At 31.0% G+C, this 27006-nt stretch overlaps 2 protein-coding genes across 2 annotated transcripts; both read left to right on the top strand.

Moving 5' to 3' along the window:
- Positions 1-277: 277 nt before the first annotated feature.
- Positions 278-13793, top strand: LOC124820439 (Major facilitator superfamily protein). The gene is made up of 5 exons (XM_088114095.1): positions 278-357; positions 8825-9483; positions 9980-10197; positions 11986-12500; positions 12869-13793. Exons 2-5 carry the CDS (start codon positions 9429-9431, stop codon positions 13701-13703), a joined length of 1623 nt encoding a protein of 540 aa, XP_087970221.1. The 5' UTR covers positions 278-357; positions 8825-9428; the 3' UTR covers positions 13704-13793.
- Positions 13794-15315: 1522 nt separating this feature from the next.
- LOC124820441 (GDSL esterase/lipase At3g27950-like) lies at positions 15316-17684 on the top strand. The gene is made up of 5 exons (XM_047292125.2): positions 15316-15559; positions 16160-16360; positions 16500-16672; positions 16955-17225; positions 17425-17684. Exons 1-5 carry the CDS (start codon positions 15316-15318, stop codon positions 17682-17684), a joined length of 1149 nt encoding a protein of 382 aa, XP_047148081.1.
- The last annotated feature ends 9322 nt before the right edge of the window (positions 17685-27006 follow it).

The following is a 27006-nucleotide window of genomic DNA, read 5'->3' as shown; positions in this document are numbered from 1 at the left end:
CCAAACCATTTCATTTCATTTTTTCTTTCTATAAAGGAAAAATTAGGTAGTGACAAGAATTACTATATTTTTGTCGAAGTATTCTGGTATGGTGCACCATTAATTTAGCAGCAAATAAGGAAAATTGAAGTTACAAGAGGTTAAATCAGATCTCATGAACCAGTTTCTGCATTCCATAGAGATTCTTTAGGATTGGTTCCAAAGAAATTTTCCTTTGAATATCACAGAATTTTTGAGGATGAATCTTTGTGCTTGTGCAGAAATCAGAGAACTACGAGGTTGCATGGATCTTTTTGATTTCTCAACACAGTTCTGGGGATTCAAAAGGGAGAGCATTCTTCCAAGTACTCTCTAGAGGTAACAGTAATCTCTTTATTTTTAACAAATACTCATCAATGTCGTTTACCTGTTTGTAATTATGTAACAGTTAATGTTTTCACATGTACGATATATTTACTACCCCAAATGAAAACCATCCGTGTCATGATTAAAATAGTGTGAAAAACTGCAATATGTGTAATAAATTGACATGTAGAAAGTAAATTGGGTTACTTTTCATCAAGGATTTACGGAAGGTCAGTGATGTAGATTATTGAAAGATGGAACATTGAGACACCTAGGCCAAAATTTTAGTGTTCAATGCTGGGATCACTCACAGAAAGTGGAATCAACTCAGATATTCTGATCCCTTTTTGATTCTTTCAAAAATAACCTAATTTGGAACAGATTGCCAAATTAAAGACCTCCTAACTGTCCCTTTTGGTGGAGATTAAAGTTGGTGCAGCTAGAACACCACCACCTTTTTGAACATCTCTTGATAACACCCTTCACAATTATTTGATTAAAAATCCTAAGGGGGCATCACTTTCTGTCCCAAAAGCTTTTCCATTACATGCTTGTTCCATGCATCCTAGTCTGCTTTGTCAGAAAAGAAAGCAATGCATTGCTCTCATTGCTCTTTGGCAGAGATACATGGCTTTGTCCATGGCTTTTCATGTTGCCTAAGCAATTTCATTCATTCACGACACAGTGTTTGGATTGTTCAAAACTTCAAACAACGTCCAATGACATCAAGACTATGTGTGTTTCCTTTTCCAAATGTTTTTTTTTTCTATGGACAACACTGCTCTTAGGGATTGGATTAGATTAGATCTACCAGAGAAATAAAGCATTTGTTTGTGCATGCTGCATAAACTTGGAAAAACTGTTTTGGACTATGCAGCTTTTTCTTTTGTTTTTCCAACACCTTTTGCTTTATGGAAAAGAAAATAAGTAATGGACCAGTTGCGTAATATATGTTAATTAGTTGCATTTTTTCTTGTGATTGAGTTCAGCCAGGACCATGAGTGACAAGAAAGATATTATAGAATTTTCATTGACACAATCAAAAAACACATACATAGTGCAGAATTTTGTCTCTGCAAAAAAGTTTGGCTGAGTTTGGTCTGAAAACTATAAAAACGAGTCTTACAGTTTACAAATTACTAGATGACTAGGTAATTCTGTATATGTTTGTTTAAATTTTCACAAACACTTATCAGAAAAACAAATAAATATATATGAAAGAGATTATCTGAATCAAAGAATTTTTTTTTTCTCTTTTTTACCTTCAATTTGCTGAAGTGAAAAATGGGTTAGCGCACTCATGCCAACATAGTGTTCCTTTCCTAGGTGTCAACTAAGGAATTTCTTCTTAAATAACAGTAGCAGTCGCATGGTGCCATGGTCAAATAAATCTTGGTTTCTACTTTTTGGGTAAAAATTCTATCATATAACTTTTTTTTTAATTCATATATAATCTTTTAATATATTTATGAAAAAGTATATCTAAATACACCCATATACCTTATATTGCTGTTTGTAAAATAACTTTATTAACTTTGGTTAATAATATAATTTATTTCATATATATATATATATATATATATATATATATATATATATATATATATATATATATATATATATATATATATATATATATAGATACACATTTATTCTCTTTTTGCTTTAGAAATTATTGTAAATTTGTCTTATCCAACTTAAAGGGTCTGAGTTGATTACCTCACCCTAAGTTTATGGAGAGAATATAAGTTTTGATTTTTATACAACATGTCATATGAAAGGGATATATAACAAGCATTAAATGTGGGCAGTCTAGACTAAGGGTTAACTAAAAAATAAATAAAATTTAAGTCTACAATTCTAGTTTCAATTAATTGAAACTTGTAAAAATATCTAAGTCTACAAAAGGCATAAACCTCTCTCTGTTAAAGAAAAATCCTAATGCAATAGAATTTTAATTAGCAAGGAATAATTCTAAGATGAACTTAATATAAAAGCTCCAAATAGCACTAAAATACCCTAAGTATCTTTTTTTTTTTGTTTAGCTTCTTTTTTTACTAGTTTAATTATGTTAAATCAATTTAAAAAAAATAGATTTTCTTTTCTTTTCACTTTGGAGCAAACCTCAGACGAGTTTCATAACTAAGAAATGAAAGAAGAATTAATTGTTAAGTTTGAGAATCCCTCAAGTAATTAACTTTGGTTAGAAATATTCTCAGTACTATAGAATAATCTAAATTAAGTTCCCAAATCCATAAGCATATTCATTGAAGTATGGTGAATTTGGCATATAACAAGATGGATAGCGACTTGAAGGTTGTGCTTCAAATCAATTAATAATCTTTCAACTTGTGAATACAATGACGTGCTAAAAGAAACCTTACTTTACCTTTAATGAAAATTCATTTCGTGTTTGAGTTTCATAGAATTGATCTTTGAAAAGGAAAAAACGGGGAGAACAACATTTTAATTTTCAACGATTATTCTCTAATTTCATAATTTTTAAAAAGTTTTAGTCACTAATTTTGTCTCATAATTACGAAAGCTTTAACTTTGATCTTTTTACTTCAACATATCGCCATCTCATTTCACTTTTAATCTTATAATCCTTTGTTATTTTCTATACTGCGCAATCCTTTTCACTTTTAGAAAAAAGATATTGTAATTCATTTTCTGATTTTTTTTTTATTTTTGGAAAAACTGAATTCATTTGTAAACTTTGGTTGGACCAAACATTTTATGACGACAGTAGTTGTTGCATGATGAGAAGGTGTAAGAAACAGAAACCCACTACAGTTTCGTATGATAATTAAACAAAGTGGTGTCCATCTCACTCAAGCACCAAAGTTAAAGACACGAATAGAGATAGATGCATGACGATGTTATATCTTTTGGATAAAATTCTGAGTAACCAATTTGTTTAAATAAAATAAAAGAAGTGCTATTATAAAACATTTAATGTTAAAAAAAAACTTTTTTCTACTCTAATATTGTGAAAATTTCAAAATAAAATACTATAAATTATGAGTGCTTTAATATTAAAAAAGATAGTAAATATCAAATAGCGACACAAGAATATAACAGATAATTATTCTCTATATAAAGATTCAAATATTATTTAGATTTACTTCATATCAATCTTATTAATATTAATGTTGGAAAATATGTGCTTTATGTAAAGGTGCATGTGTTTGGTAACTCGTGAATATTGTCTGTGCGTATGTGGTAACATTTTTTTTAACTAAAAATTGGGTAATTAATACATAATTAAGAACTTTATGGTTCAATCACTTCATATATTTATATATATATATATATATATATATATATATATATATATATATATATATATATATATATATATATATATATATATATATATATATATATATATATATATATATATATATTAGTTATACAGATAACATTAAAAGAAGATGGGTGGCAATGTTTTTTTTATGGCATGGTATATGAATAATATTTAAACTTGTATTTATATTTATATGTACATGTGTTATATATTTGAATTATTATTATGATGTATAAAAGTGATATATGATATTTAAATTGATTGGATGAGTGTAAGTACAAGTAATATTTGATTTTTTTAGTTTGAGTATGCAAATATGTTTTTCTTTTAATTATTAAAATAATTTTAATTCATTTAATATTTTATTTTAAATTTATATAACTATGTATTTTTATTATTTGAAAGAAGAGAATAATATGGGAAACATTTCAATTTTAACACCTTATAATTAAAAAAATAAAACATTAAAATGTTGATAAACAAGTAGATTGTCTTAAACTATAAATATATGGTATTAATACAATTATTTTAAAAAATAATTGTAATAGTGAAATATATTTAGGCAACTAAAGCAAATTATTAGACCATTAGGAAGAACACTTCGCAATATCATTGTCCTCTATCAGAAATGTTTCAACATCTACCCCTTATTTGCTCACACTTATAAGGTGATCATCGTAAAAAGAAACAAATAAAAACACAAGAAACATCCAAAGAAACAACAAGATCAACTAATGTGCAAAAGAGTTATCTTAAGACAATTAAATCGTATCAAATATAAGCTAAACATGGATTAAATACAATAAATCATATAGATACATATAAACCGTTGACACTAGACTCAATTAGTAGGATACATGACTTTAACATTGGGTTTCACTATAAGCGTGCACTTGTACTAGTATTTATGCTCTGTAGAGTCATGATCATAGGGGTTATCACCCTACCACTCACAAGGTTAGTCGTCTTTGCGCCTAGGACCAAAATAGCCATTGGTTAGGACCTCTTGTCATTCTCTCCCCCTACCATTCCTCTTTATATGAGTTGAATGATTGGTAGAATATCAGAATACCTCCTTATTGAACCTCTAATGTCAATGCATACACTAAGATTATCACCCTAAAGAATTTCTCCTTGAATTTCTCTTAACACCATCATCATACTTGTCCACAACTATAATAATCACCACAAATGTTAATAAACAATACTATAAATATACATCAGTTCCATCAAAATTTTATTTCAGACAACCAAGAAAGAAGAAAATAACAAAACATACACATTAGCGCTCAAAGGTAGTGTTCAACATGACTTCTCGCAAAAGGTGGCACATAGCACCAACCATGGCACTCAACAATTAACACACTTTTATTGCCCAACGTCTTGAAACGAAATTGCTTCAGACCTGTAGTGTAATAAGACACTCAATGATGTCCTACTATCGCTTAGCGCTAAACGCCAAATCATATGTAATTTACGGTGCTCAATGGTTCAAAAGTGGCGCTCAGTGGCTTGGAGCTAAAATGCTCCTAAATCTGCCAAATCAACTAGAGCTCAACGCCAACCTGCAATTAGTGGGTCTATGGAGAGGTTCACTAGAGTTCAAAATGATGTTGAAAGAAACATTCTTGACCAATGTCAAGTGGATCTCCAAGGGTTTGCCGATCTAATAACTCTCAATCTGAATGTTCCATGTCGTCTGACTTCTCCCCTCTTAAAGGTAGATACAACTTCTAATACAGGTAGTCCTATATCTACATCTTCCAAAACTTGAAGTCACTGCCATCAAATTTCTCAATCTTCACCTTCCCTTCTTTCATTGTCATTGCTCCTGCTACTTTTGAAGAAAACTCCCACGACTTCTCTAAACTAAGATTCCTAAGAAAAAGGAAAATCAAATCTTTCCTGATGTGGAAGATCAGACAAAGCTGCAACCACCGAACTACTCTAGGAAGTATATTTTTATTTTTTGGTGTATCTTTCAAGCTTTACAGAAGGTTGTTTATATAGTTAAGTAGAGAACAACATCTCACAGTATTAAGTGATGTGGACTAAATTAAGATCCACAATACCAGCATCAATATCTCAACGTTGTATTAGAAAATAACATATGCAATTTTTTTGACTTAGAAAAATGGAACATGTCCAAATGGTTAAATTGATATTCCCTTCTCAATTCTTTGGTCAATAACAAATTTTAATGTTAGGGCACATACTAGTTGAATGAATTGATTAGATCCTAAGTCTTCCAATCAACATAAAACTCAACCAAGACAATTCAACATAAAACTCAACCAAGACAATTCAACATAATAAACATCCAACAAACCAATTTCAGCAGATCAAATTTCATCATACAACTCAATAAGGAAATTACAAATTTTAAGATATCTATAACTAAACAAAATATAATGCAATTAACTTTTCTTACCTGACCAATAGCTCACAAAATCCTAACCAACAAAACTCCTTCCAACGTGTAGGATGTTTTATCTACTCATAAAAACATCACAAGAACGCTCAGGACATCCTGTTATGATTAGTGATCAACAAAAACTCATGTAAATGACTAAAAAGACACATGCAAGTGAAAGAAGGCTAACGTGCAACAGATAACAAAAAAGACTGAGAAAATAACCTAAACTTAATCCTGCGATCTTAGTTCTTCAATCAAACTAGTAAAGAGAAAAAACCCTTAGGGTGTGTTCGGTTGAAGGGAATTCACTGTTTACAGTGATTTGCGAGCGACGATGGAAAGAGCGAACATGTTCGTTTGCAGCGATTGTCGAAGACGAAAAAGGATGGATTTGCGGGATGGCACGGTTTGATCGATCTTCGCATTACTGAGATGATTTGAGCGGATTGTTACCACATTTACACATTTGCACTGAGCCATTTCCATAATACCCAGGGAGATGCACGGTCAAAGACCATGCGAGTGCACATTATTAACTTTGGCACAGGGATGGCTGGCAAACGCGTAACCGGTTACGCAATATATATTTTTCAGTTTTTTTTATAATTATTTTAGTATTATAATTTAAAAAGATGTACATCTTAATAAAATTAGGTATATTATATTTTCTAATTTATTAAAAATAAGTTGATTATTTAATTTTTATAATTTTTAAACATTAATTTTATAAGTTATTCATAATTTTTTTTTCTTTATAAACATTTTTACAATTAAATATAACATTTTATATTACTTTTATAACTAGGGGCATTTTGGTAATCTTTAATTTCTACCAATTAAACTAATTTTTAAAATCTATGACATCAATCAAATCCTACACTAATTCTCACAAACTTTACTTCCAAATCCACTCTCAATTACCCACAAATCCACTCAAAAAAAGAACTAAAAAATTACCCTCAAATCCATTCAAATAATCTCTCCCAAATCTACCCAAAAGAACACAGCCTTAAAGAGAAGTTAGAGAACTCTAAAAATAACTTATAGAAACATAGTGTTTTTAAAATAATAACATTAGTTCATAACAAAATTATTTATATTAAAATCTTTTAATATTAAAATAGTCGAGTCTCACTATTTTTTTAAAGCACTGTAATTTATAAAATGTCATTTTCTAGTTCTTTACTATATGTATTTCTGTCATTAAATTCTTTAAAATATTTTTATTTATTGTAAAAAAAATTAATAAATATTTGAAGATTTATGTCAATAAAAATATATTAGTTATTTAATAAAATATAGATGCAACACACATTTTATATTCATTTCAAGTTGGAAATGGAAATCGATAATAAATTATATTTTATTATATATATATATATATATATATATATATATATTTTGGATTTATTAGTTGTTGTGGGTTAAAATTGGACTATGTATGTGTTTTTTAATCTTAATTTATATTAATTTCTTTTAAATAATACAAAATAAATAGGTTAGTTGAGTAAATATTTTATAACTGTAATATCATGTGCTTAACTTGTCAGAATAAACAAATCAGTTAAATTCTTTTTAGACCTCCATATTTTGTGTCCAGTATTACTTAACTAATTGACTTTATTTCTCAAATTATATATATATATATATATATATATATATATATATATATATATATATATATATATATATATATATATATATATATATATATATATATATCATAGTGACTAAAAGTAAGTTTTTTATTTTCGTTTTAACAATAAATAATGATCATCATTTAATAATTGTAATACAATTGAATTGACTGGTATTTTAAAATTTGGGAAATTACTGTAATGCATTAAAACTGAGTTTAGTGACAATTTCATCCAATCAATAAAAAGTCATATATGAAGGGGTAATAGACTATTATAACCCTTGTATAAAACAAAAAAAATAGATAGAAGAAAACATATAGAAAACACAGGATTACCACCAAATAATTTATACTTGCCATAGGAAAAACAAAATTAATGGTTGGATTTGGAAATGCAATTTACTTCATAAAAATAAAAATAAAAAAAAAGATAAAGGGAATTGTCATAGCACAAAAAGTAGGCACAGCACTTAGGAATTTCTCTCTTTTTTTTTAATATAAATTTGATGATGATTGAGATATGCATTTTCACACGGAATATAATATATGCTTTCATACAATTGCCATTTCTCTAACATTCCTTGAATGTGCATACTTCTTCAAATGATGTAATTGGAACAAATGTAAAGAAAATAGGGTAGGCCAAACATTGATTAGATTAAAAACTAAAGAATAATTAAATGTTCTTTCACACATGTTTTATCCTATTAAAAAAAATGTTTTTACAATAAAATATTTAACTAAAAAATACATTTAAAAAAAAAAGTTGACTGCTTGGCTCATTCCTCAAAGAAAGTTAATTCAAATCAAAATAAAAATGATTTTTTTTCTACCAAATGTTGTCTTATATTTAGCAAACAAGTTAAATCTATTATCAATCATCTCTTGCTAGTTTCCATGCCTACATTATAACTTGTAAGTAGTTAGAATACCTGAAAAATATAGAGTGTAGTATTTTCGGGGAGATGCAAAAATAGATGTCATAGAAATTACTATGGTTAATACTAGTTCATTTTCCACGTGGAATAGGTGTGTTTTGAATTATGACAGTAGGCTGTAACGTACATTATAACATATAATATTCACACAGCTCAGGGTTTGGTTACGTGTACAGGAACAATGGTTTTGGACGTGTTGAGGCATGCAGCAGTCACGTGTCGGAGAGGAGAAGAGAGTGTTTTTGGAAGAATCCACTGATTTTAAGCACGATTGGTTCCAACCCTTAATGCAAATCGTAATGCCATTCTCACAACAGAAAAAGTCTGTAACTTTTGCACTTATCTGCTGTGTTTATGACCGTTAATAAAAAAAACCTGCTACATGGAACAAGGCAACAAACGAAGAGTAAAGTTTTGATGTGGCAAGTGATTTGGTTTGGCATGCTATAGGTGCAGCTGCAAAGTGAAAAGCCTAGTGTCCCATTACAAGGAGCTAAAGACAACAATGATCCATCTCCATCTGTTATATATATATATATATATGTGTGTGTGTGTGTGTGTATAATATGTGTGCTACAATGTCCAAAAGAGTTTAAAGCTGTGTAGTGGTGGGGGGTTGAGCTAAGTGCACAGTGATTCGTGACTGAAAGTGCCAAAACATGTTCATGAGGAAGCAAAACCCACTTCGCTTTGTGGTTCTCTTGTTGTCCTCTTAGGCTCTTTTGAAGTTCAGAGTGCTGGTTTGGTTGGTTAGTGCATTATTTGGTGTATCTCTTTCTCATGGCAGGTGGACAGAGACAGCAGAGGCTCAATAAGTCATGCATTCTTCTCATAGGTAAGCATTTTTTTGTCCATTTTGGTGTTTTCAACCATCTTATTGCACTTGAATTTGCTTATGATTAAGCATGATAGTTGCTCTTGAGAATCATGCTTGGATGAGAAGAGGGAAGTATCATAAATAATCCCAATGATGGCTTTCTCTCTGGTTCTAAATAAATGTGTCTTATTCACCATCTTTTGAGAATAACTTGCTGAGACGGATCTTAATACTTAAAGGGATTGGTTTGCGTTGTGATTCTTGTCTTGGGATACTATATTCACCCAAAATATATTTTCTGAGTATGTGAAAAATGAAAAGTCCCTTGAAAACTGAGAAGCGCAGAAAGGAGTTGTATTGTATTCTAGCATCTTATAAAATATCAGAAAAGACAGAGTCAAGAGTCTAACAAATATTATAAGTCTAGTGTTCTTGCTCTTTCTGACTTTCTATTAGGCCAATTTATTTGGGGTTAAAACTTAACTTTGAGATGTTTGTTGGTGCACTTTGACAGCCATTGCAGGAATAGAGAGGTTTGCATTCAAGGGGGTGGCATCTAATCTGGTGACATACCTAACTGATGTTGTGAACTTGAGCAACTCATCTGCAGCAAAGATGGTTAACAGTTGGGTAGGCTTTACTTCCATAATGCCTTTGCTGGTGGCACCCATTGCCGACGCATATTGGCACAAATATTCCACCATAATGGTCTCATCTTTCCTGTATTTTGTGGTGAGTCACCCTCCACAAATTTTCCTTCACCCTTTCTTTCACATTTTTATGTATTTTTGTAGCATGACAAAACTTAAATGCACTCTCATCTAGGTGCTTTTATGTTTGTTTTCTAATTACAGTTGAATTTTCTCTTGAAAAATTTGCATAACAAAGGTTTCAATTCAAGATCAGCATAAGTCACTAAGGTGCAATTTCAATTCTGAATAGAGAACAGTATGAAAAAAACAAATCTAAAGACATGCATATAACTTTTGTTCTTAGTTATATATGGGAACTTTATCATAGCTCTTGATTCTTTTGCCTCCTAACTTTATTGGCCACTTCTGAATTTAAATATGAAACGTGTATGTGGCTGGTAATTTAGCTGACCTACTCGGTGTAACATATGATTAGGATATCCATTGAGTCTGTAAATTGGAGTCCGAGTCATATGCACTCTTCTCACAAAAGGATATTTCAGTGTTTTTTGGACCAATTAGAGAGTTAAGCAGGCTGAGAAAAGATATCAGTGTTTTGGACCCTTCTCAGTTAATTAACATTTCACCTTCTGTCAACCTTAGTGCCACACGTTTTACTACCTTTGAAATCTGATTCTCTACACCCCACTAAAATATCTATCCAAACTTTGATTAAAAAAGAAAACCGATGGAAAGAGTTTCATTGGTGAGGAAGAACATGTGATACTTCATCATATTAAAGAACTGGTATTTTCTTCTGCATCAGTAGAACAAACTTCACACAAACAAATTATCAAACACTAAAATGTCTGATGGAATATTCCAAGCATAGTAGGAGTAAATGCCTTAATTTAAACACTATTTTATAGCTCTGCAAGCTGCAGCAAGAAATCTTAGGTACTGAATTTGATATGTTTAGCCACACGTGATAGATAAATATCCATTTATAGTAATTCACACAAATGGTACACGTGGACAATCTTGTTTTTGTGTGCATCCACTACTGGGAAATAAATATATTATTCTTGTTACCTTCACTGTAGTAACTCAAAATTGATACAGTATGTTCTTATTTAGAAGCTTATCATTATTTATGTCCTCTATTGACTAGGAGAACCTCTCAATAATTGAAATAGTTACTGCCTTCATTTCTGTTCTCATTCTTATCTGTTGAGTTAGAAGGATATCACACATATTAAGGAACAGGAGAATTGTTATCATCATTTATAATAAAATTATTTTTAACTTACTAACATGAAATAACATGTGTAAAGTTTATTTGAAAAAGTTATGTTGAAATAAGGGCATTATTAAAAACAGTAATTAATACTAATGGAATGGATAAATACAAATAAATTTTTATTTCAAAAGTGGACTTTGAAATGGGAATCCATGGCATGCGACTTCATGGAAGTAACTCAAGTGAAGTCACCAAATTTACAGTACACAAAGTTATATTATTATAAATTTTTTGTCTTACTTTAACTTTAGAAAAAAGCATACCACTAAGTTATTAAATTAAGAATTATAGCACCACTAGCTAAAAGGCGATCATTATTGAAACAAATCCCTGGGTGAAATAACCTAAAGTTATTTACCAATTATAGTGTCATGCAGAACTGATTTGATATCTTGAATTCATATCAATAGGGTAACTTATTCATCGAAACAAAGTAAGACCAATGTACACAGTGATTTTGAAGTGCTTGACAAATTTTCATATTATTAGTATGTGGTTTTGTTACATTATGAACATGTACAGTGACATGGCAGCATTTTGTGGATGCATCTGCTAGTAACTATATTTTGTTTTGTGTTCTCTTCTTAGGGACTTGTAGCATTAACAACAACAGCATTAGCACGGTCATGGCATCACAGAAACAGAACAATGTCTTCTTCATTTCTATCTCTGTCTCTCTACTTAATTTCATTAGGCCAAGGTGGATATAACCCATCTCTGCAAGCCTTTGGAGCAGATCAACTTGGCGAGGAGGAAGAACTGCCTTGTAGCAAAGATGATAAAAGTTACAACAAAAAGACTCTATTCTTCCAATGGTGGTATTTTGGTGTTTGCAGTGGAAGCCTTCTGGGTGTTACAGTCATGTCCTACATCCAAGACACTTTTGGATGGGTGCCAGGATTTGCCATCCCTGCTATTTCAATGATTATGTCCATTTTGATTTTCTCTGCTGGAAGCCCTATATATCTATATAAACAGCATGAATTCCTTGAAGCTAAGAAGCCCATCATGAACATATTTCAAACCATAAAAGCTTCTGCATTGAGATGTTTCCATAGTGAAATTACCCTACCTAATGACAAGTCTGAAGTGCTGGAGCTAGAGTAAGTTCCACTTTCATAGAAAGTCACATTTAGACTTGATTGCACCATTCATTCCTAATTATCACTGAAATTCAATTTGATCTCCCTGTTTTATCATGCAAATTTGATCATCTACTGTTTTAATGGTACAATTTTGGTTCATCTTTTAACTTGACATCCAATATTTGACAGAAATGTAGATGTGGCATTGCATGAGAGGAAGCATTTATACATACTAGATATTATCAGATGAATTAAAATTGCACAGTTAAAGGACCAAAATTGAATTTCATTAATAATAGGAGTGGCAGAAGTACAATTAAGCTTTAAATTTACTACCATGACATACTCAATGTACTTAACATGAATATTTGTTTTTCTTGTTTTAGGCTTCAAGAGAAACCCCTTTGTCCTGAAAACTTGGAAAGCCTGAAGGATTTGAATGATGATTCTAAAAGTGGCATGTATCTTCTAAAAAATGTCAAGGTTATGGTGAGGCTTTTGCCCATATGGACAATGCTTCTAATGTTTGCAGTGATTTTCCAGCAGCCTGCAACATTTTTCACAAAACAAGGCATGACCATGAAGAGGAACATTGGTGCAGATTTCAAGATCCCACCAGCCACACTCCAAAGTGCTATAACATTGTCCATAATACTACTGATGCCACTGTACGACAAAATATTCATACCAATTACTCAGGTGATTACAAGGCAGGACAAGGGTATAAGTGTGATGCAAAGGATGGGAATTGGAATGGTTCTCTCAATCATAGCCATGATTATTGCAGCTCTAGTTGAGACTAGAAGGCTTGAGATTGGAAGGCAAATGAGAAGTGCAGGATTACATTCAGAGACAGTGCCTCTAAGCATTTTCTGGCTGCTACCACAGTACATTCTTCTTGGAATCTCAGACATTTTCACTGTTGTTGGCATGCAAGAGTTCTTCTATGGTGAAGTTCCCAGGACAATGAGAACAATGGGAATTGCCTTGTACACCAGTGTTTTTGGGGTTGGAAGCTTTGTGAGTGCACTGCTGATCACACTAGTCGAAGTTTACACAAGTTCAAAGGGAATACCAAGCTGGTTCTGTGATGATATGGTTGAAGCACGTTTGGACAATTACTATTGGCTTCTATCATGGTTAAGTGCAGTGAGTCTGCTACTGTATGCACTCTTGTGTAAATATTACCTCAAGAAGAGCGATTCAGATAGTGAATATTGATGGGTTTTTTTTCCCTTCTAGGTTTTATCTTCCTTCTAAGCAATAGTTTGTTGAACTACTTGACCTCATGTTGAATAACAGTAATTATCATCCCTGTGTGTTTCATGTTGCCCAGAGTGAAAAAGATAAAAACTTGCTGAAATTTTCAAGTTTTGAATGGGAAAAACAAAAATTATTCAACTTGAACATAACTCATTTTTGAAAATCTAAGTGAATCCAAGTTTCATGGAGTAAAAATAAGAAAATTCAACATTATATATATTAAGTTGTATGGTGTCAATTCCATGTGTAGATTGGCATTATGAAAATGTAAGATCCCATGTAAACTACCAAACCCTCCAGTACTATCAAATTTCTTCTGCATGATTGAAGCAACTATAGTGTGGATATGCTTTGAAAATGAAGAATAATAATAATAATAATAATAGAAAAAAGCTAAGTGGATATGGGAAGATATGAATCCCACAATGTCCTAATGGGGATTGTCCAATGTCCATAATGGTCAAAGTTAGGATTCTCAGAGTTTTGTCGGTCAAATGTTTCTAAAGATTTGAATAGAATTTAACCTATTCAATAAAAGGAAGGTTCCTTAAGTACACATGCTCCTTTCATCAAGGTTGTTAGTTCATTGTGGATTCCTTCAAAGCTTCCACAAATAATTATTTAAAGCCTTAAATTTTTATTCTATCACTTTTCCTTGTTACACTCATGCCTCTTTTAATCTTAAAGTAAATAAGCATTCTTGTTTTTATCTTTAAAGGATTCTTTATCTATCTTTTTAGATCAATATTTATCCTTTTAATCCTTTTAATAAATGGCATCTATATTTCGTTGCTTTATTTCATTTAAAAGCAATATATTCATTACAATTTAGAGCATTATTACCCATTCAAAATATCATAAAAAAATTGAATAATTTAATTATAGAAATATTATTCTTATGTTCAAAGTACAAGCCATACAATATAAAAACAAATTAATCTCTCAATCTATTTATTTTTATTTTAATTTAGTAGAACATGGTTGTTTAAGTGAGCTTTCCCTGTTTCTGATTCACCAACAAGACAAGTAACATGATCAATCCACTCCCATTAAATCAATAATAGAATTATCCATTCAATTGAATTTTTATTAATTTTTTTTGTTCGATTGAATGTTTAAAATGTTTATTTTATCTTTATCTAAGTGCTTAGTAATTCATTTTGTCATCAACAAATAATTGTTTTTTTTTTAATTTCTAATTTGTGGATCAACTTCAGTTGACTGGTAAGTTAAACCAGACTAGAGATGAAAACAAGAAGTGATAAAGCAAATTGAAGACTAGCAGACAAAAGTAATAATTACATACTTCATATATTAAAAAAAAATCAAACATTGATACAAATATGAAAAAATATATATTTTGAATATTTAATTAAACAAAAGTTATAAAAAAATATTTAGAATTTCAGACAAAAACTTTCTAGTAATAAATATTTCACTAATTATGAATTACTTAAAAGTTAATTAAACGTAAAAAAACATAACATACATTTTATGGATTTGAAACGTGAAGAAACTGTTTATATGTGAATATTGAATAAGTTTATTTGTTTTTGGTGTGTGACGAAACATGGGATTGAAGATGATGTTTTTTGTTTTTGGTTTGGTAGGTTTATTGATGATAGGAGGAAAGGGAGAAGATGATGATGATAAGCATAAAGAATACTCAGCAATTTATAACTTTGGAGACTCAAATTCAGACACAGGAACATTTTCTGCAGCATTTGCAATGGTTTTTCCTCCCAATGGTCAAAACTTTCCAGGAAAATTCCCTACAAGAAACTGTGATGGCCGACTCATCATTGATTTCATCTGTAAGCACAAACCAAATCTTCTATTTTATCTTTTTCCTAAACAATATTTGACAACTAAAAATCACTTAAAACAAATTATGCAACTTTAATATTTTAGCCAGTTAAACTTTTGATTAAATATAATTTTAGTTTTTAAATTTTGATACAAAATTGTAATTTGTTTCAAACTTTAATATAATATAATTTTTAAATTTTTTGATACATTTAAAAATAAAGAGATATAGTCTTTAACTCAAATGTTGTTATTTTTTAATTATTAAATAGTGTTTTAGAGTAACGTTTAAACAATTTACATGATTCATCACGTTTGAACTTAAACGTCTAAAATACTATTTAACATGTAAACAAATTTAAATAGTATTAGATTAAGATGATTATTTTAATTCACTTTTAAAGTTTATGAATTAAAATATATTAAACATTAATATAAGACGAATTTTAATTTTGTATTTAAGTTTATCGAAAATAAACATATTTAAATCTTAAATTTTAATAAACTAGGTTGAAACTCAAATCCAGTAATAAACCCATGATTAGTTTCATAAAGAAAACTAGTTGTTATCACTTATTTTATGTTTTTTTTAATGTGTGCATATTTAGGTGAAGAGTTGAAGATGCCATACTTGAGTGCATATTTGGATTCCATTGGGTCAAATTTCAGTTACGGTGCAAACTTTGCAGCTGGTGGTTCATCCATACAAAAGACGGGCTTTAGCCCAATTAACTTTGGGCTTCAAATATCTCAATTCATACAGTTCAAGTCCAGAACAATGGCCCTCTACAATGAAACCTCTCACACTAGTTTGTTCTCCTTCCTCTATTTAATTATACAAATCTAAAGAGTGAATTTAAATTAGTTCACATTGATTTTAACTTTTTATTTTGCAAGAAAATAATTCATTTTTAATAATATTATTTATTAATGTATTTTCCATAATAGGGGTGGATGCATCTTTCAAGAGTAGGTTACCGAAGTCCATCAACTTCTCCAATGCCCTATACACCATTGATATTGGTCAGAATGATCTAAGCTTTGGTTTCATGAGCTCAGACATAAAATCACTTAGATCAACAATCCCAAGTATACTAAGCCAATTTTCTTTTGGATTGCAGGTAAATTCTGTTAGAAATTTCATATCAATTAGAAATAAGGCTAATTTAAAATATATAAATGGATACAAATCTCACTCTACAAACCAATTTTGTAGGATTAAATTAGGGTTAAAACCCACTTCTTAACAAATGTATTCCTTATTTATTAGAATTTATTTATAATGTTTTTTTATGTACCACAATTTAATTTTAATTTATTGTCTGGCAATTTATGGTGATTTATCAATCATCTTTTTTAAAAATATATTTTTCATCCAACTCTTGTGTTGGTTTTTGCTTCAGCAACTTTTGAACGAAGGAGGCAGGTTCTTTTGGATACATAACACAGGTCCAATTGGATGTTTGCCAAGAAAAAACATGATGAACAAACTCACATACGAAGACTTGGATTCTGCTGGATGCAGAAAAAATGAGAATGAGATTGCTCAGGAGTTTAACAACCAACTTAAGGACATTGTGTTTGAGCTAAGAAAAAACTTCACCAATGCCATCTTCACCTATGTTGATGTCTACTCTGCCAAATATGAACTAGTAAAAAATGCAAGGAACCAAGGTGAAGATTTTAACAGGAGAAATTAGTTTTTTTTTTATTAATATAGAGACTCAATTGAATTTTAAAAAAAAAATTAATTGAATAAAAGAAAATATAGAAGCCACAACATTAAAAACTTACATATAGAATAAAATTATTTGGAGTGAGTAACGTATATATATTAGCCTTATAGTTTGAATTGCATGGTTGTATGAGGTAGGTTTTGTTAATCCAAAGAAGTTGTGCTGTGGGAGTAGGAGTGTAAGCTATTTTGACTGTGGAAGAAAGAAGATAAAAAATGGAGAAGAAGAATACTACAAATGTAAAGATTCATCAAAGTACATTAGTTGGGATGGTGTGCACTATTCTGAGGCAGCAAACAAATGGCTTTCCACTCTCATTGTGAATGGCTCTTTCTCTCATCCACCACTTGCTATAGGGATGCTTGCTTCTCAATCTCCAAAACAAAGTAAAAGATGATTTTCATTTCAAACTTTTGGTATGCTATTCTTTTTTTCTATCATTGTTATTTTTCTTACTAATAATGGAAACTAAGAAAAATATATCGTCGTTTAAAGTTTTAAAAATGATTAAGTTTGTAATCAAACTCACAATGTAACTTTTTCTTCATTCTCACGGCTATATCGTGGTTGAAGCTTAAGAATTCGGACTAATCCAACATCCATTGTTTTTATCATATGAAAATGTAAATTCTAATATTTAGATTATTTCTTAATTTGAATATTTACTTTTTTTTAGTATATATATATATATATATATATATATATATATATATATATATATATATATATATATATATATATATATATATATATATATATATATATATATATATATATATATTGGTAAAGGTATGAGAATAAGACAAGTCAAGTATGTACATATTCATCTCGTTCCATTATCTAATTGAAAATATCGGATATTATTCATACCCATATTCATACTTGATTAATATGGGGATTCTCGTCAAAACGAAAACGAGTTCAGACAATATTTGTGAAGACAAATTGATCATTTGTCATCTCTACCTTTATAATAATTACGAAAACTGATGGGATTAAGGAGATGACAACGAGACTGGAGGGGTGACCCTTAATAATAGACCAATTTTTCTTTGATTTTTTCGATTCATCGAAAACTAGTTTTCCTTCGAAATCAATTTTAAACTCCAAATAGATGATCACCAAACCCCGAATCCCCACCCTTAAACATGAACCTTGGAATTCACATTTTTGAACACATGATTGCAAGAAACCTCAACCAAATACAATATTGTTGTTGGGAATCTCTCTCTCTTAAAAAACATAGTGGATTCAGTGTTGGGTTTATGGAGAAGAAGGTTCATTCGAGAGATATAATATCAATGATATTTGAGTCTAACTATATAAAGAATTGACACTATTTTTTATAAAAAAATTTTAAAATAATGTGTTAATGGATCTTTATCTTTATATAATGTTTTACTTTCTTATTTTTATTCAATATACAACTTAAACTTACACTTTAAATTCTAACACAAAGAGGTTGAGGTCGAGAGAAAGGTGGTGCAATAAGCTTTATAATAGAAAAAAACAAGTTCTATATAGACCTTGATAGCAGTGGAGATTCAACCAACAAACATAACTCTCCAGTATTAAAGTGAGGAAGTGAATTAAAAAAAAAAAAAAGAGAGATGACGACTTTAACATCCTTAATTATTGTTTATTATCAATAATATTTTACCTTCTTTTATAAAGTTAAAGAACAGAATTGATACATGTAACATCCCAAAATTATACAGTCAGCAACTATATAATAGAATATTAACATGTATTAATATGATAAAGCAGTTTTACAGTAACAGAGAACAAGGTTCAAATTTGGCCGAACGGCCTTACATTTACATACATAAACTTCGAGCGCTACAAAAATAATAAGAACGAACGGTTTACAAAAGAAATACCGAACGTTCAATATTCAAACGCAAGCCAAAAAGGAACGCTTGCTCTAAAGCGGCTCGCTACTAACTACCCTAACTAAAAATAACCGAACGCCTTTACTGTTCGGCCTTCACCTCAACTTCTACTAAGTTATCTTCAGCAATAACTTCCTCTTCAAGTGTTTGCTCCAGAGACGCATCTCCCTCTGCTCACATCCACACGGATGATCATTGCATTTGACAAGACGGATATACAAAAACAGACAACACAATGGAAAAAATGCAAGGGTAAGCTTATTGAATTTAATTCAAGTAAAACATACAGTTCATACATACCAAATATATTAATTAATTCACAATACATGCATTCAATTCATCCATTAACTCAATCAAATTCCTGGTACTAGACCGACCGTCCGGACTGTATGAATTCTGTGTAGCTACGACGTCCGTGCACCCAGGTGGAAGAGCTGGAATACTCGTCAGCTGCCACCTGAGGTTAGTCCGTTCTGTCCAAGTTACAGTTATGGACTAAGACCTCCTGTCATTCCCACACATGACATACTCCTCTCTACTTGAGAACAAGCACTCACGGAATATCAGGATGAACCGCCAGCTAAGCTTACCACATTCATACTTTACAAATCTCAATCTTTCAACCAAGAGTCGTTCCTCCCTGGAACGCTCGTTCAAAATACACAATCATAATTTCATCTCTTACATCATTCGCACATTTTAATCTTTCATCTTATTCACACTTTCATTCTTAGTTTCACTTCCATAAAAGAACGAACGTCCAGCCCTCTTTGTAATAGAGGACGAACGTTAATACATTACCAAGAGAGGCTCGTTCACGAGTAGAATAAAACCAAGACAGGTTATTAGACGAACTCCATTATAACTTGACTCAGTTAGATGAACTGAATCTAGTACGATCTGGAAAATACTTAGAATGATTTAAGTTCAATAACTCTGGAATGAATCCAATGGATACATAATTCACAAACTTGTTTAGATAAATAAACCGAACACGAGATAATTCAGGAGACAAACCGCCAGTCAATGACCGAGCGCGAAACTAGGCATTTAATGAAGTTTTGGACGAACGTCGCTGAAGTATTGGACGAACGTTACTAGGACTATTGGACGAACGCTATTTAAATTTATGGACGAACGCTATTTCAATTCAGGACGAACGCTATTACCGCTTGTTGATAAGTACAGAAGGAACGAACGTTAGGTATAGGACCGAGCGTTCTTTACCACATACACATTTGGATGAGCGTTTGGTATAAGACCGAGCGCTACTTAGGACGTACGCTTTGGGTCGAGACCCATAGCTAATTCAATACATTTGAAATAAGATTTTTCATAAGTTATAATGTTGAAGTTACATTTGGAACAATATGACTAAGTGTTTAAATATATTCTCAGGCTTCTCAAATTTCTCACAAACACTCAGGGTATTTACGTTTGGCCGAACGCGCAAACGTAAGGCTATTATAAGAGGGCGTTCGTCCTCAAAGAGAATCCTTCCCAAATGAAAGGGTTCAACTACTACAAAGAATTTACTTAGGACTACCGAACGGTCAAAGACCGTTTCGATAACGAACGTTCATTTTCATATGATTTTCATATTCAATTTCAACATACAGTAACCATATTTTTCAGTATAAACTTTCATGCATTTAATCACTCATATCATGGCACAAATTCATACTTCTTCATACATCATCTCATCATACAACTCATTTTTCAATTTAATCCAACCATAGCACATTTCATCATTTACGCGCATCATTTCAGAATCATATTCGCATACCAAAATACAATATCATGAATCATACATTCAAGCAACACTTAAACGCACATGCAGTACAACACAATCACATGAATTACATCTAATAAGCTTCCCTTACCCGGATTGGGGTGATCGTTCAAAGAGTGAATGATCTTGTTTCTTCCAAATATGGTTCTCTCTCAACGGTTCTCTTAATCCCTCCAACTAAAACTAACCAAAAGAAAAATGAAAGAGCTTAGTCTACACCATTGCATGCAACTGAATACGGCTTGCAGGAATTCCAGAACGAGCGTCCAAGTAAAACTTACCAGAACTGGAAGTTGTTCGGTTCAATATGAAGCTCTCGGTGCAGGGAACGTCCTCACGGTGCTGAAACGTGAACGGAGCAGAGAATGATGAGTTGCAGAAGAGAGAAGTAGAATGGTTTCTAGAGAGAAGGGAGAGAATTTGGAAGATAGAGAGTTTGAGGAAGAAGATGAAGTGTGCAGAGAAAGGGAAAGAGTTTTCCAGAAATCAATTTTCTCTTCCCAGGCAGGACGTGTGTCCATTCTTCTGCTGCCACATGTCTTCCATTAACGTTTTAGAATGTTCTAAAAATGACATTTGGCAACTGCATGCAGAGTGGTGTGTGTGCGTTTCATGATGGCACTGCTCACGTGTCACAGTGCATTGTGACAATACAATATCATTAATTAATGAAAGCTGACAGGTGACTAAGCATAGTATTTAATGAGACGTGACAATACATACTTTAAAATAAAAACAAAATAAAACTTTAATAAATACATTAAAAATGAGAAGCATATTTAATATTTTAAAATTTTGCACATTTATTATAAACTTCTTTTTGTCATACAGGTTTTTTTTTTAATTTGGGTCAATGATTTTTTTGCACTTGATTGGATCGCAATAATACGGTAATGAAAGTTAGGGTGTTGCTCCCTATACCACCACCCCTTGCTCCTAGCACCTCCTCGTTCCTAATTTGTTTTTCAGTAAAATTTTATTTTTAGGGTTAATATTTATTACTTTCTACTCACTCCAACAATAATCTATTTCTGGTCCCCGAATGAATGCATGCAGCGCAACAATATCAAAAGCTCTTCTTTGCAGACAAGCTCTTCTTCCTCTCTTTAATGTTTACTTTTTCCTCTCTTTCATTGTTTTATCGTGTTTGCTGTGAGATTATGGCGGACTTTCATTTGGTGGTGTGAGAATCCAGCGTTGCGAGAGTTCGGTGTTGGTGGTGGTCGTGCTTGAAGGTGAAGGTGCAGAGTTCCTCCCTTCCAAGGTGCGTGATAAACCCTAAAATAAACATTTTAACCTTAAATGGATGTGAGCATCCGTCAACGGATGTCAACATCCGTTAAAGGTAAAACAGATGTCCCACATCCGTTTTGGCTTTCACGGGGAGCGACGAACAAACAACAGCAACACATGTTAAAACCAACCAGATCCCACTAGATCTACGCTCCTCCGCACCAGAAATCAACACCAATAATGGAAGGAAGCAAACAAAAAAGGAAAAGGGAAGTGGGGAAGAGAAGGTTAAAAGAGAAAGAAAGAGAAGGAAGAAGAAAAGCTTAAATAGATATGGTAAGTGAGAGAGAATCCGTGAAAGATGTGGTGGTGGGATGCAGTCACTAGAGTGAAGAAGTGAGTGGTAAAATTAGGGTTTTGAAATATATTAAAAAATTTCAAAAGATAAAAGTAAAAAAGTTAAAACAGAAAGATAGTTTTAGAAATAAAATAAATTGGAGAGATAGAGGGAGAAGGGGTGGTGGTGGAGGGAGCAACCCCTGAAAGTTATTATAAGCTCTTTTTTTTATGGGTCTTTTTTTCTTCTTTTTAATTTGTGTTTCTGCTGAATGGGACCAGGAAAAACTCCTGTTGCCTCCGCCCGGAAACACTCCTCCTCTGTCGATCGGTCCTTCGCCTTCTTTACGCTCGGTCTCAGTATAATGGGGTTGACCTGCAGGAAACACTCTGACGCTCAAGTCAGAATTGGTCTTTGTAGGTCTATGTAATTGTAGAAAAAATAGAGAGTTTACCTTCTCCTTCGATTGTTATTTATATGACTTCAGAGAATATTACCCATTAATTCACCTCTTAATGGCTTTCAATGCTAATCTTAAATACTCGACAACGACCGTTACCTCATTAACTACACATTCATGAGCATTCAATCGCTGTCTCCAGCAAACAGTTTTGGAGGTCCTCCCGATCGGACCTATTAGACTTTGAGACTCGATCGGACATATTAAACTTGAGAGACCCCGATTGGACATATTAGACTTGTTTCTACATGCTCGCTATTATCTGAACACTCCCGGTCAGTTACTCCCCTCGGTAATAACAATTTGGATCGATGAATGTTTTTGGACTTAGTTGGATCGCACTAATGATGTTAACTTTTCTTGACATGAAACAATGTATATTAATCTAAAACTATTTATTAATGAAAGATTCCTATAATATTGTAAATATTCACAAATACAATTTTCCTTAATGATATTTTATATGTTGAATATTTAATTAATTAATTTATATTAATACTATTTCGTAAATTTAATTTATCACATATTTAAACTTATATTTATATATTATATGAATTGTCAATTTTAAATACTTTACATCTCATATACATGACAACAATAATTTATTTCTATTATCTTCTTCACAATTTAAAAATTCTCTTTAATTTATTTTTATCTAACAAAAAAAATCATTTATCACTACCCGTGAAAATATTTGCCATTCTTCTTAATTTGTTTTATTTATAAATTTTACTTAAATTCCACAAATCAATACATGAAACTTAATTCATTGTATAACAATTATTTAAAGAAATATGAAAAAAAATGATCTATTTAACTTTAAATGTTTCATCTAAAATATCTGTTTAAAAAAAACACAATCAATCTAACTCACAAAAATATCAAAATACATCAACCCACCATTATATTTAAGCATGCATATCTATCCAAATCAAAACCAACATTGATATTTTTAATTAGTCATGATTCTTGAAATTTGTGAATGCAACCTTGTACACAACCTTAAAACTAAAACCTTTTGTACCAACAAACAGATGTTAGCTAAGAATGATGCGTTGTTTAATGGATATGGGTGCTCAACAACTCAGCCATGTGCACATCAAGAAATAATGGGACATGTATGTTTAAAAGGGATGTAACAACTCAAACAAATGCACATGAAAAAATAATTTGATGTGTTTCACAAATTATCTGAGCCAGAACTTCAAAAAGGAAAGTTAAGATTATCACATACCAGGGGAATGAATAAATATCTGTTTGAATAGAAAAAAGAGAGTGAGATATTCTCTAAAATATAAGAACAAAAATCTATTCACTTATAAAATATTTATAGATTAAATATGTTTTAAGAAAATATATTATTTAATAAAAAAAACAATATTGTTGAATTAAAATGATTATATTTATTTATTTTTAAAATTTAAAAATTAAAATATATTAATATTTGAGATATTAATAAATTTTAATTTCATATTTAAAGAACTAAAAGTATATTTAATTATTTTTTTAATTTTTTATAAGCTAAAATCATATTAATTTTTCTTCTACATTATAAACACGAACCACCAGTCAGTCGTGAACAAGATGGCTTTAGGGAGTGTATTTTCTTGATCAAGAAATTATATGTCTTCTTTTACACATTGAGCATTGATTTATAACTTTTATCTCTTCCGAATATTATCACCTACTTTTAATTTAAAATATTAAATTAAAATGTTTACCTGTTAAGAGGTGTTACAGGGAAAAAAAAGAAGGAAAAATTGAGTACAAAAGTGAAGTCATGAGAGAGTCAAATATAGTTGGTGACATTATTGCAAGCATATTAACCTATTTTCAACCATCAATTAAATGACTACTCATAAATATCTTAAATGTTTCCTCTTTTATACATGTGAAAGGCATGGTAACATGTGTGTTTTTATGTATTTTTTCTTAGAAATATTTTTTTAGTGAATATTTTTTTTAAATTTAAATGATATTTTACATTAGATTTTAATATATATTATAAATATAAAAAAAATTAAACTAGCTCATCGAAATTAAAACTAGAATTATTTTATTAAGACAGTATTTAAAAAATGAAAAATTCATGCTAAAAAGTTAAATATCAAATTTCTTGAAATTATAAAATTCCTCACACATATTATTTTTTAAAACGATTGTTTATTTTAATTTTATGAACTTTGCAATGCCTTCTGGATTTAAGCATTTTTTTATAAAAATTAATATTAAAGTTACTAAAATAAGTGTTTATTTCAATTTATAGTTTCTAAATTTGTGTACTATAAAAGTAGTAAGATATATTAATTATTATCTCTTAGACATGAGAAAAAGTGCCCAAAACATTACATGGTGGAAGAAAAGAGAGAAAAATCTCTTAGACATAAGAAAAAGTTAAAGTAACTTTGCCGACACACTCAAATCACTTTAATATTTGCAACCATCTAAAAATTTAAATCTCATGCAACAATCAATCGTCTGACTTTATCTTCTCCATATGAAGTCAAACTTTTATTGTTTTATTTTCTTTTCCTCAATTCCTTCTACATTTCGTTGGTACAGAAAGGGTTTTAGATTTATGTTCTTTTGATCTTTTAACGTTCGATATGTATCTAACGTTTTTGTGGATGACGTAACTCAGACGTCACGTATACTCCCCCGACGTCTATATAGACGTCGGTTGTGGCCATCTCCGACGTCTATATAGACGTCTAAGTGGGGTACCCGACGTCTATATAGATGTCAGATGTGGTCACATCCGACGTCTATAGGTCCTAAAACGTTTTGTTTACTGTAACTCATTGGTCGTCGATTTGTGCATTGCTAGACGTCTATAGACGTCCGTCAGTGCACTCACCGACGTTTACTGGGTGTTTTTTTTTAAATTAATTTATTTTTGTAATAAAACCACACTTGAAAAGCAAAAAATTGTCCCAGAACAATATAATATAATATATATATATATGCGTTTCATATAAAGAAAGTTCTACTTAATGTAAAAAACAATCCAATACCAAAACTATCAAGATATAAACTTAAACTAAACCTAAACTAAACCTAAGTAATGTTCAACAACAAATATAAGTGTTCCTAACTCCATCTTTACAGAAGATAAGTTGTTCACTCCTGCCTTTAGTTGCCTAATTGTGTCCTCTGGTATAGGAGATGTACTCTTGAAGCGCTGCAAAATGAAACAAGATTCATTATGGTTTCATATATGTTTAAAGATGAATTTGATTTGTAATGTATTCAACAACGAACAAAACCATATAATTTTACATTGTTTGGGAATGATGACCATCAGCTGCCAGTGCAACCTATCACGAAGGACAAATAGTTATTTAACTAATTAAGGAAACTTTAATAATGAACTTTTACATATAACAACACCTACCCATCAATGTATGGCACAAGGTATACGTCTCTTTTTGACTCATCCATCCATGTTTGCAAATAATGTTGTCTGTTTTCAAGTGTGTTACCAGAAGGTTGAATGGTCTGAGGTTCAACAAATTCGTACATGGAAGACCGACCTTGGTCCACAACGTTAGCAGGTGCACCACATTACCTTCATCAGTAGTGTTTCTGTCAGATTTCTTTTTAAAACGGGATAAACTACATGTTGGACAATACTTTAGCGAACCAAACTTTTTTATGTACAAAACACAATCATTAGGACAAACATGTATCTTTTGATATTCAAGACCCATTGGACATAAATTTTTTTTGCCTTGTAATTACGAATAAGTAGAGTATTATTTTCTGGAAGCATGTCCTTCAACAACTCCAACAACTCTGTGAAACTTTTATCGGTCCATCCATTCCTTGCTTTTAAACTAAACAACTTTAAAGTTGCAAACAGACGTCTAAAGTTCGAGCATTCTGGGAACAACGATTGCTCTGAATCATTTATAAGAGAATCATACAAATTAGCTCTTCCAAAATTATCTTCACCGACATCACGTATCATGTCCTCTAAATGATCATTCATCCATTCTTCCACAT

Source organism: Vigna umbellata, chromosome 4, assembly GCF_029865625.1.
Source record: "Vigna umbellata cultivar VRB3 chromosome 4, Vumbellata_1.0, whole genome shotgun sequence".
In the NCBI taxonomy this organism is placed as follows: Eukaryota; Viridiplantae; Streptophyta; class Magnoliopsida; order Fabales; family Fabaceae; genus Vigna; species Vigna umbellata.
This window is presented reverse-complemented; position numbering and strand designations above follow the sequence as displayed.

What these genes read in the sequence shown, in the direction of transcription:
- LOC124820439 (XM_088114095.1), top strand. Translation starts at nt 9,429, where the DNA reads ATGGCAGGTGGACAGAGACAGCAGAGGCTCAATAAGTCATGCATTCTT. An exon ending in CATCTTTCCTGTATTTTGTG is followed by an intron (nt 10,198 to 11,985) that starts GTGAGTCACCCT and finishes TTCTCTTCTTAG; the next exon opens with GGACTTGTAGCATTAACAAC. An exon ending in TCTGAAGTGCTGGAGCTAGA is followed by an intron (nt 12,501 to 12,868) that starts GTAAGTTCCACT and finishes TTCTTGTTTTAG; the next exon opens with GCTTCAAGAGAAACCCCTTT.
- LOC124820441 (XM_047292125.2), top strand. Translation starts at nt 15,316, where the DNA reads ATGGGATTGAAGATGATGTTTTTTGTTTTTGGTTTGGTAGGTTTATTG. An exon ending in CAATGAAACCTCTCACACTA is followed by an intron (nt 16,361 to 16,499) that starts GTTTGTTCTCCT and finishes TTTCCATAATAG; the next exon opens with GGGTGGATGCATCTTTCAAG. An exon ending in AAAAAATGCAAGGAACCAAG is followed by an intron (nt 17,226 to 17,424) that starts GTGAAGATTTTA and finishes TGTATGAGGTAG; the next exon opens with GTTTTGTTAATCCAAAGAAG.